This window comes from Opisthocomus hoazin, chromosome 2 (genome assembly GCF_030867145.1).
Source record: "Opisthocomus hoazin isolate bOpiHoa1 chromosome 2, bOpiHoa1.hap1, whole genome shotgun sequence".
Classification (NCBI taxonomy): domain Eukaryota; kingdom Metazoa; phylum Chordata; class Aves; order Opisthocomiformes; family Opisthocomidae; genus Opisthocomus; species Opisthocomus hoazin.
This window is the reverse complement of record NC_134415.1, coordinates 57750995-57763160: the sequence shown is the minus strand read 5'-3', so window position 1 is coordinate 57763160 and position 12166 is coordinate 57750995. Positions and strand designations below refer to the sequence as shown.

Below are 12166 nucleotides of genomic sequence, written 5' to 3'. Positions count from 1 at the left end.
AGGGGCACGTGGATGCAGGAGTTTGGATTACGTCCCCCTGGCTCACTCTTCCTTCAGATGCTGCCCAGAAGACATGGCCAAAAGCTTTAATGACGCGTACTGTCCAGGTAAGGGAGGGACCGGGAGGAGATGAGGGGAAACCACCAGATCTCTCAGCTGAGAGGCATATACCCCTGTCTGATAGGTGGAGAAGCTTTCTGGTTTATGGATACACCAGACAAAACCCTCAAGATACACGCTGAGCGAGAACTGTCTGTTCACTCCGTGTTGGTGTTGGTTGCTGTATGGCATCCTTCATGTACGGGGCTTTTAAGCGCTGTTGGAAAACAAAGGAAAAAACAACTTAGACCACATACACGAACACAAATTTGATGACTTCTCAGGTAGGCCACAAGCACCACAGATTTCAGGAGAAAATGTGACCATATTCTTGCAAACGGCTAAATTTGCAAGATATGACTTCAGCCACCCACCCGTTCGCTTATCTTGCTGCTACAGGATCACCCTGCCCAAACATAAAGCTACCTTGCAGCCATGCCATTTCTGCAGGTGGTCATTTTGCAAACACATAGATGAGACTAGGAATTAATCATTGTCTCAAAAGGACATAAATGGGCTGCTGAAGAGCTAAAAAGTCATTCATATTTAGGCTGTTACTTGGGAAGTTTCCAGAGTTTTAAGGGAAAGATAACAGGAGACAACTCCATGCAACTAAAATTTTCCATGGCACTTGTTCTGCCTTCTAAAATCTAGGACTGATCTTAGAGCAGGAAAGAAAGTTCAAGGATTAGGACACTTGGCTAAATTATAATCAATGCTTTTTCACAACCTTCCTGTGTGACATGGGGAATATCACTTACCCACTTGCTATATCCATTCCCAATGTATGAAATGGGGATAACAGCACTTCTTTACCTCCACTGTGGATCAAAAGGATAAAGGTATTAATCATTTTCCAAGATGCTCTGACAATATGGTTAGTGCAGAAATACCCTACGCAGACTGACCTCGGGAAATACTTCCAATATTGCCTATGGTTTGGTCAAATACAAACTCCTGGAGAAAGTGAAAATAGGAAAGGCTCACAGTTCTTCAGTGAAGCTTAGGTACCTCATTGCTGCTGCTTCTAGCACATCTCTCCAGCATGATCTTGGGAATCTTGCCTTCTTTGAGGAATCACAGACTAACAAGTAGGGTTGATTTCCCCTCCCTCCTTTGCTCCCTGAGCTTATCACCATGTGAATTAGATCGGAGGCCCCTAGAGGAGAAATTTCCGTGTGCCGTGGGAAGCCATACCTGGGACTGTCGCTCCTGTGTCTGCCATGGACTATAACCGCCTCTGTTTTTTTCCTGCGCCCGAACTGGAGATGATCACGAGTTCAAAACTGAGAGATGCAATTGGCCTTTGCTACCTGACAACTCTCCCATGAGCCCTGAGGTTATTCAAGGTCTCCTGGTAAATCGTCCTGGCCTGGTAAATTGGAAAACTGCAGGAATACTTTCCCTTGTGGCACAGTAACTAAATATTACTCTGCTCATTAGAAGCACCACTGTGCCGAGAAGGGTTTTTCACTCAGCTTCTTGCCTGCACTCAACCCGGAGAGAGGTTTGCTGAAGGATCAGCTCCGTGTCTCAGATCAGCTCCTGCACATCAGATACCGGTACAGGCTGGGTGCTTGTACCCTGCCGGATTTCTGAGGTAGAGCGGCAATTTGGAAGCTCGTGGAAACCCCCGCCAAAATGCCAACAATACAAATCACAAATCTGAAGCAGCGTTTGACTTTGAAGCGCGGTCTCGAGTTTTCCAGACGAGCCAAAGCCATAAAGAGAGCAAGCGATCTGCGTAACGCTTTTCCTGGGTGCTTTATATCATCCTAGTACTTAGACCATTATTCTTAACCCTGACCAGCACTGCCTCCATGTATTCCTGCTAATCCCTACTTGTCACAGCACCAATTCCCCTGCAGTGTAGCAGAGTTCTTTGCCATCAGCCTTTTTGCCCATCAGATCCACAGGAGGGAACAGAAGGATGGCAGAAGCTTGCACAAAACACATGCCTACCGTGCCTGCCTGACAGCAGTGTTATTAACTTACCCTTTCAGCCACAATCAGTTGAATACAAAACCAGACTTGCATTCTTCCTTTACGTACTCAGAAAAGGAAATCCGCATGTTTATATTCAAAATCCACATTCAAATACACCACTGGTCAAATCTTACCATCTGACGGCACCTGAAAGGCCAAATAACGTATTTGCAGAAAACCTGCTTCCCTGCTGCCCCCAGAACAACCTTCCACCCCACCTCCAGGCTCTTCCAACATGACAGCATCAGTCATCGGCGCTGGGTCGCAGCCTTTACAGTGTGCCAGTGCTTTTATTACGCATACCTGTTTTCAAAAGCTTACAACCGAGCTTTGAAGCTCACTTTGTGCGCAGCCTGGCATGCAATGCCATTTCTGGGCAAACCAAAGAAAACGTGTGACAGTTTCTCAGCTGTAACTGAGACATCAGCAACTGATTTATGCTGGTTGAGATTTAACTTTTGACCTTCAAAACACAATCCCTTCCATCCACTTCTAACATTTCGCAGGAGATTTTTTTCGCCCCCAGAAGGCTGTTTCTCATGGAGATGCCTTCCAACACCCTTCCCACCACACCTGTGGGCACCGAAGCAGAGCCCGACTTTGCAAACGCTCCCTTGGGACAGACCCTGCAGAAGTGGTTCCAGTGGTTCCAACACCACTAGGCAGGCACTTTGGAATTTGGTTGGTAACACCTTTCTTGTTTTTCCCATGGAGTGTGTGTATGGAGGTCTGTAGGTAACAACTGTTCTTTTCTCTGGTCTTGACTCATGCAAGCAGATTGATCAACAGTGTTTTATACGTTTGCTGAACTCTTTCCAATAAAGGCTGATTCCTTCATCATAAAAAGGAAGGAATGCTGTGGTATTGTATTACAGTGTTCTAGCTCTCAATAACGTTGCTGTGTTGTTTTAGGTTGTGGTCTAATGTCACAGATCTTCCCTTTCTCAAAATGGAGGGAAAGACCCGAGCACCATTACCCTCAACTGGGAATGACAGACTTTTATTTTTTAAGAGGATGTAGAGTTTTATTCTTTGGCAGATTATGGTTTTTTTCATTTCATAAGAGGATCCAAGTTGGCATATAGCGTGGTTTCCTTTGCTAGTCAAAAAATCTACCTTTATATTAAATATTTTTATTACATCAAATACTGAAAGGAGGAAGAATTCAATGGCTGGAATCCACAGTCTCTTCTCCAATGTTTAAAATTGGTAATTTTGTTTGTGTCTTTATGATACTATGTAACATTTTATATTATAACATTCAAACAATTCATCAAAGGTCCAATGATAAAGAATCACAAAGAAATTTAAATGCTTCAAACACACCATCAGTTTCACATACCTTCAGTTCTGCTGAGCTACCTCTCCACACAGGAGAGAACATTTTAGACACTCTGACTTAGCCTTGCATCATCAGAACAATTTATGTGGAAGAGAAAAAAACTAAAGAGGAAGAAAAAACCGCACCATTTGTCACTATCACTTGAAACTTTAAACTAAAATTTATTTTTTCCAGAATGCTGCATTTTAACAACGGTTGATTCTCTCTTTAGTGTGAAAGCACTGATGTTTCACTTACATTATAACATCGCTTCAGACTATTGGAGCTTTTATACCTGGCCATCAAATACCATGTCTAGCAAAGTGCAGTGTATGGGGACCAAGCTGTTTCCCTCCTGCATAAAACTTCTTTCTACTCAGCAGCCACAAAGCCCATGAGACAACGTATTTGGGGTACTTACTGCACCTCTCAAGTGCGCAAAATAATTGTGCCTTCACTCTCACACCTCCAGACAGTTCGGGACACAGAATAACCCAAGAACAACCTGCCCCAATCCTGCTGCTAAAATAGGACTTGGAGATGATAAACTGTGCTGCATCCAGTCCCGTTCTGATAGGGGCAACTCCAGCGTCTGACCCACCGCCGCTGCACCCAGGCAAGAAAACTAGCGTAAGCAAGTGAACTATGCAGCTAGGAAGAAATGTACAAGTTTTATTTTTAAACATCACTGGACTGAAAAATAGTTGTATGGCTTATCTATACTTCAGGAGATGGCAGTGAATAAGTTAAAGAATATTTCATCCCAAAACATACGTTGCTTTCATTTATAGCTAAGCTAATGTACACATACGTTTTCTTATTTTCATAAATGTCAAGCACCCACCTTTTTCCCCCCACAAAGATTTACAAGTACATGCATGGCACTTCCTACAAAGCTGTTGTGGGCTAAAGGCTTACAAACAATGATTTTTTTTGGAAAAAGAAATATTCATCAGGCCAAAATATAATCATTTAAATCAACTTCTTCCTGAGCAACTTAGAATTTGGAATGTGCTGAAAAGTTTCAATAAATAAGTAAAAGATTAACCAGCTTAAAAAGTACCTTTTAACAACTAAGTAAAATATATTTCATGACAGACAAATAGGCTGTAGGACCAGGAATCTTCGATGCTATGTGCCAGATAAATTTATGAAGTACCGTTCAAGCAGGAGAGGCCAGGTTGATTGTTACAAAAAATACAAGAACCTTAAAATCTAGCGAGTAAATCATTAAACAGGTTTTGTATTTCGGTTATAAGTAGTGATGGCTGAAGATACCACTGAATAAACAGATAAAAACAGAGTTTACAGTAAGTGGCAATGAATTTGCAGGAAGGGTGAATGTGTTAAGTGACTGATTATTCCGTTACAATGTTGGCAAAATGAAGTCAAACACAATTTCTGAAAGACGAGAGTATTAGTTTTCTTTCCAAAATGTAACAACTCCACAGTGTGTAAACTAATCATTACTCTTTCAATGTAATTTCATAGAAACCACTTAAAATATACAATGCAGCAGATTCATATTTTAGCTAATATGTTAGTTGTTATCTGTGCCACTTTCATCTTCGTTAACGTGCTCCCCCACCGTAGTGCATTGCTACCACCAACCTGGGATGTTAATAATGAGAACAGAATCTTCTACGTAATATTTTCTGTAAGTTAGCATCTTGTCTTAACACGATTACACTTCTTTATTTTCATTCTCTACATGTAGGTACAGTAAAGACTGACTGGTGACAAAGATGGTCATAACTTTTATTGGCTCTCAGCAGGCTCACAAAAGAGGAAACCCTTGGAAAGCACATCTGAGCTTAGCCCGAGTTTATATGCCTCGTCCATCACAAAAAAACTTTTGCTTGTTATTTCAAACCGAAGGATTACCTTGCAGATGGCAGACACGGTGCTGAGGCAGCTGCAGAATCAGAAGCAAAACTTGCCCAGCAGCTGTCTGAGAAAGGACGCGAGTTAAGACAGAGGTGCATCGCCCCTGAAGTGTTACTGGGACTCATCCTGGCAAGGAGCTGCAATTCCTCAGCCCTGCTTCTCTCCTGTGCTCTAGGACAAGAATTTATTGCTATTACCTGATGCACTGGAGGCCAGGGCCTCTTCAAGACCCCTGAAACCCCGTTATTCTGCTACGGAGCAGGCAGCCAAATAGCTCTGCCCGCTGCTGCCTGCAGGTCTGTCACTTCTGCGCCAGCAGTCCTGCCAGGCTGTCAAACAGCTGGCAAGGCTGCACATCGCAGGGAGCCCCAAGGACACTCACCTTAAAGACAACAGCATCTCACATGTTGGAACTATTCCCCTTTCCCCTCCTAGCCTCCACCCGCCCCCCTTCCAGCGTTCACTGCTAATACTTGCAGTGATTAACAAGGGCAAGCTTCACAGTGACTCTGTTACCAACCTACCACTGAATCGGCTTTGGTTTCACAGAGTAGGCTGCCACTTTTTCTTTGTTTTATCATTCTGAAATATTTCAACTAGAGAAGTTGTGTATGTCCTTACTGTTAATTTTACTTCTAGCTGTGCTAAAACCAGACGTCTGGCGTTTGCGCTGGTGGGGCAGCTGCGTTCAGCTTCAGATGTGAAGAACCAAACTCTGCGATTGCAGAAATACCAGTCACACTTAATAGGAGTTCCAGATCATCTACATTTTTTAATGAGTGACTTTTTCCGTATCTCTTTGGATTTGTGACCCATAAGAAGGAGAAAAATCTACAAATACCCTTCCTGAACATAAAACCCATACCTGGCACCTTTTCCTTCAGAGTCTAATAGAAACCCACTCGACTGCAGAAACAAAACTCTACAGTTCAGGTAACCCTGCCTTCCACTTTTCATCTGTTGTTGCCCTTCACTGACCAGGTAACTTCTTCCACTCCATGAACTAGAAGGGTTTACTAAAACCACCTAGTTCCTGTAACTTGCCTTATGCCCACTACTGTTCATGTGCCAGAAGAGCAGCCTCGCTTGTCCCGCACAGGGTAATTCAGAGGTCATTATCCAGCCCCTTTCTGAGCCCGTTATCCTTGACGTGCACGGGCCTGGCAGTGGCTCTGACCATACCACTGGGATACCAGCGTGCGCTGGGCAGAAAGCAGCACTCTTCCCAAAAGGCTCACTGCCCATAGTCCGCACTGCTGGCAGTTAATGCTGCAGTGCTATGCAATGAGGACTTGTTTCTGGAGAAAGACGAGAGTCTGTAAAATTTACCTCCCAAGACCGCCTAATCTATTCTTTTACGTTTTGTAGGTTCCCAGAGGACTACTGTGTACTCCAAAAGTTATTTTGTGATGGACAGTAGATAATTCTCTCTCTTGAACTATGCTATAGCAAGGATGCTACAGAGCCAACAGTGTATAATGAATCAAACCTGCTAAACCACGTATCTCCTGATGGCCCCAGTATGTGGGAAAGGTCTCTTCTGTTCCATTTCAAATGCTGCTGCGCATTAACTCAGTTCCTTAAGGAATTACTTTTCATAATAATTAAAAAAATCTTAAGAAAGCTGGAGGGGTCACCACAAGAGAAAGGACAGTTCTTCCATCCATCACCTTTTATAGATATCCTCTAGCCACTTTTCATCATCTTCTTCCTCATCGTCTATAGGTTCCTCTGTTTCCAGGGGTGAAGGAATGAAGAACTCGGGTCTGGGACGTGGTTTCCTGATATGAGACTTCAGTCCAAACTTGCGCTTTAGCAGGTGGAACTGTTCTTTGACATAGTAATAAAACTCATATTCATATCTCATGCGTTGGTAGAGGATCTGTATTGCTTCTGGAGAGGGGACGGTCTTTTTCACTGTCACAGTCAGATTGCCAAGTTTCCTATGTTCTGTAAAAACCAAAAACAAGCCACACAGCGGGTGCTGATTAATGAGAGCAGACCTAAACTTTTTTTCTTAAAAGATTAAGGTGTGCCCCTACAGCATTACTGATACAAATGAGCTCAATCTGTCTCCTTAATAATGGATTTACTATTAACAAGAGATGAAAAAATACAGATGTTTGAAGTTAGATTTGAATGTTTAAATATGGCTGGTTCATAGATGGCATCTGGCATTGCACATAGCCACCGAGGATCTTATCTGGTAATGGTTATCTGAAAATGCAAATTAGGTCATACCAATTATGAGCATAAACAACATGTAAAGAAACTAATAATCTTGCCTAGCTTTGGAAATTTTGCCTGATCCATGTGAAGTGTATATCCAGCTCACAGCTGAGCTGAGCTAATCAACTATTTCCTATGTGGCATACTACGTCATGTCTCAGTTGTGCTTTATGATTGTTCATACCTAAACAGATTTATATATAATCAACCTGAATCCATCCCAGGCTAGCACCAAAGCATTGCTGGCATCACCACATGACACCTCAAGACCAAATGTGCCTGTTGATTTTCTCATCCTGTTATACCTGTTAATTAGACTAGACTTGATGGTTCCTAGTAGGAAAAGTGAGTTGTTCTTGGGATTCTACGTGCAAGACATTCATCCAAGAGAAATAATCAAGAATAACTTTTTAGGGAAGAGAGGAATTTTAACCAATGGCAAACCCATTTATTTCAAGAGGTAGTAAAAGATAAGTCCAGCTAGCAAACACAGCAGCAATGATCTTTAGACAAAAAGTTGGTATTATACAAGATTTTGAATCTTGAAAAGTACAACAGAAGGGTAGAGCGCAGCTATGTGAACATCAGCTGCTGTCTTTACATTGTAAATGATGCATGTTCATATATCTTAGGGTATTCACACCTATAAACGTATTCTAATTTTCAGACAACGGACACACATTTCCCTACTTCAGAGTAAAGGAATTCATAAAATAAAAACAACTGAAAGCTGTTCATTTTAATAATACTACACGACACAGCAAGCGCTGCTGGGCTGGATATTCTCATATCCATTTGACTTCACTGCGTGACACATCCGGTGCAGAAGAAAACAACTTATCTGAAAGAGGTATTCTGCCTCTCAGTTTTGCTTACCGATGCAGCAGAGTAATTCCAAACGTAGGAAGGATATGACACAAAGAGAGAATAGGTTAACTAGCTACCAAATGTAATGCTGAATCACAAAAAAAATTATTTGAAGCATTAATATTATTTTGCATTTCTACTTCTAATTTCTTTTCTAAAGAAAGAATGGTTTTTATTAGCTGGTATAAATTACAACATGCTGCTCTGTAATTAAATGGGGATTTTACACCGAACTTTGTAGTTCTTTACACTGAAATTACTATCTCTACTCATATATTTAAGTAATTAAACAACAGTACACAGAGTTCTTTGTTCTTTAATTACAGTGATCTATGGTTAAATATGCTCTATACTTGCTGATTGTTCGTGTTTTATTTAGATAGGAGTAAAGTGATTAAAATATACAAAAGTTAAATTAAAAATGAAGAAGTGATCTTTAATGTACTGTCTAGCTAAGAAAAACTGTAAAGGAAGGATCATGAAATGCTTGCATTTAAAATAGCCATTAACCTAGAAAGCACTACCTGTAGCTAGTGAATAGCGTGAAATATTATTGGTGAAAATATCTGGGTTCCCTAACCGCTTATTCTCTTCTCCACCACCTTCACCCGGAGATAGACTAACAACTGTCTCATCTTTTTAAACCCTCAGCCAGTTGTTCACATTGCCATTGACGGGCATTCGATGAATACACTCCAGGAAGGACACTGTCCTCAGTCTGTCCTTGGGCGAGAAGGCGACTGCCTTCTGATGATTGAGCACTTCAAGACATTCCTTTCTGTGGTGCTTAGTTGGTAGCTTCCACCAGCTTTGCAGTCTGGTTTTCTTTACAAACTCAGCAGCAAATATACACCACTAAATATCGCATTTATTAAGCTTAAGCCTTTACGCTGCTTGCCAACTTCATTTTTATTTTACATAGGTTATTTCTGTTACGGAAAAATCCATTCACCTCACTGGAAAAAGCTCTTTACTTATATGGTCCCTCCAGGACTCTAACAGGGAAAAGCCACTTCTTACAGCCCCGGCTCGCTTTGGCGGCTGCTCCTCGCAGCAGAGCGAGCCACTTGTGCTGGGCCTGGGCGCGCTGCCGATGATGACACGGTGAAACATGTTGGTCTGTTTTCTTGAGGGGCGGCCGGCGTGGGGCAGGACCTGCCAACAGGGTGGTGTGCCCGGCTGGGAGTTGCCGAAGCAGCTGGGTGCTGCGTGCCACCCTCGCCGCTGGCAGCCAGCAAGTTGCAGAACACACTCCTCCTCCGAGTCTGCAGCAGTCGCAGCACAGAGGATTGCCGGATGCGTGCAATTCTTCTTTGCTCTATGCACACAGCTACGTGTACAGATGTATACGTACGCACAGACAGAAACACCACACTCGGGAAGGCTACGGGACCAGCGCAGTTTTCTGGCTTCTGTTGGTTGGCCTCGCAGTATCATCACCCGTAACCGCAGTGCATAAAGAGCTGTGAGGTGCTGGCTGTCTGATGGCGCGAGCTGGGGCTGTGCCTGCCGGCAGGCTCAGCCTGTTGAGAAAACAAGTGAACTTCGCCTTTTTTCCATCTGAATTTTATTTAGACTGGTTTCTAATCTTAAATACTCTTAAAAGGCTCTTTAATACAAATATGAATGAAAACACTGAATTGCCCCTTGAAGTCACCTTAACCACCTCTCCCCATCATAGAAGCAAAATGGAAAAATTAGGTAGATCTGGCTGAAAGCCAAAATAACAATCTGCATATGCTGCATAAACCCAGCTGTCCCACCATTTTATGACCTTTGAGACAGCTAGCCACGTGGAGGGCAACAAACTACACCATTTACTTTTTAGGGTTATTTTTTTAAAACTGTGTTTGCTTTGGCATTCCTTTAAATTACCAAAAAGAATGCCCTATACAGTAACCAAACCTCCCAGTGCAGCCCGCTCATGCCTTGAATTAAGACTAAATTGGTATGCAGATGTGGACGAAGAAAATTAAATCCTTTTGGGTTACCACGTGATGAATATTTACTATTACTTTCCCCACTCTCACTTCCCCCCGCCCCCCCCTTTTTTTTTAAACTAAGAAACTGGCATTACTCACTGCAGTAATCCAAACCATAGGGAAAAGCGGTTTTTATACTTTGTGGCTCAAAAACCTTGGATTGCCATATTTAGACAAAACGATGCTTGAAGGCATCCTCCCACCTCAGCGGAGAACTCTGGAGTGACGCTCTCGGCGGTGGCTCGCAGGCACGGGGAGCCCAGGTCCCCGCGGCCCCGGCCGGAGGAGCTGAGCCGGGCCGGGACCGGCGCAGGGCGGCTGGCAGGCGAGCGGAACCCCGGCTTGCCCGGCTAATGCCCGCGGTGGAAAAACCCCGCGGCGGGTGCTGCTGCTCTGCGGCCGTGCGAACACGACGGCTGTCACAGATACGGCGCGCTCGTTTCCTGGAACCACGCAGGGAGGCCCCGCGTTTCAGTTGCGCGCAGCCGAGCTGCAGCGCGTACCTACTTCTCCCCAGTTTTAAATGGAAATGAATGTATGTCGCTGTGGTTGGGTGTGACGTACAAATCGGCGAGGGTCTCCGCTTGATGCGCCACTCGAATGGCCGCTGCGGAGCTGAAACAGGGCGCTGATGGCTATGCCAGAAATGATCCCCCCCCCCCAGTACCTAACGGCAGCTCAGCACAGAATTTTCTGGCACAACTGATCTGCTTTTCAAACTTCAAATTTTCAGCTGGGCTCTTGAAGGGTGTCTGCTTTGGGAGAGCAGATGAAATGCCGTTGTGCGTGGCTCTCCAGGGGTCACGAAACGCCCAGAACTCCAGAGACCTGCAATCCTAGGCAAATCAGATGTCCTACTTCTCAAACAAACAGGCATCTTGGGAGCAAATGCACCAGACTGCAATTACCACAGACACTGCAAAACTACGGCTGCCAATGACAGAGACTGAACCAGGTGAGACAGCGACAGCAATGCTCTTTCTTCTTTCTTACCACTACAATGAATAAAGAAACAAGAGGGAAGAATAACCGTTAACCTAATATAATTTCATTATTAACATTAACATGGACAAAATGCAGGGAGCTCAGAGAATGATAACCTGGCAGAGAAAAACGGAGGGATGCCCAAACAGAGATCAGCCAGGAAGAGTTCACAGAGATAATCTGAAAGACACATAATCAAACAACTACTGAGGCTCAAGGATGTAAACACCAAGAAGGTATGGCATAGTATCAGAACAAGGAAGAAACATAAACTAAAATAAGAAAGAATAATGTTAGCGATAAATCTAAGAGGTACCTTGGGCCAATAAGGCTGAATATAACAAAGGAAACGTCTTCCTACAGGATGCAAGTAACATATATTGGGAACATATTGCAAAGGTTGACACTGCACTGGTCTGCCTGTCAGCTGGACAGTGTAACAGTGACATGCATCCAACAGCGCTCTGAAATACTACTTATGCTATTAAGGGCATTATATCGCTATTACAAAATGCCTTACAACACTCAGCAATGACAATATATAACTTTCTGCACACTTTGTAAACAGCTACCACTCTCTGAGGTCTCTTCTCCAGCCAGGAAGTATTTATCATGAAATCTCCAACCCTCCTCTTGGAGATGTCACAGTTTTACGCCTTTGCTCCTACCAGTTCAGAGCTGTGGAGCCAACAGTGTGGATTTCCAGCTGCATGGGCCACCTCAGCTGACGCTCCTGTACCCCACGCTGCCCCTGCGGCTGCCCCAGCCTGGAAACATGCTGGATCTCACACATGATCAGATAACAAAAATC

The 12166-nt window shown here is 43.6% G+C and overlaps 1 protein-coding gene across 1 annotated transcript in view; it reads right to left on the bottom strand.

Moving 5' to 3' along the window:
- Positions 1-3572: 3572 nt before the first annotated feature.
- Positions 3573-12166, bottom strand: part of UST (uronyl 2-sulfotransferase) — a 162630-nt gene continuing 154036 nt past the window's right edge. Inside the window, exon 8 of the mRNA XM_075413760.1 lies at positions 3573-7243. Within this exon, the coding sequence (XP_075269875.1) occupies positions 6960-7243 (284 nt within the window). The 3' untranslated portion in view covers positions 3573-6959. The remainder of the gene's footprint in view (positions 7244-12166) is intronic.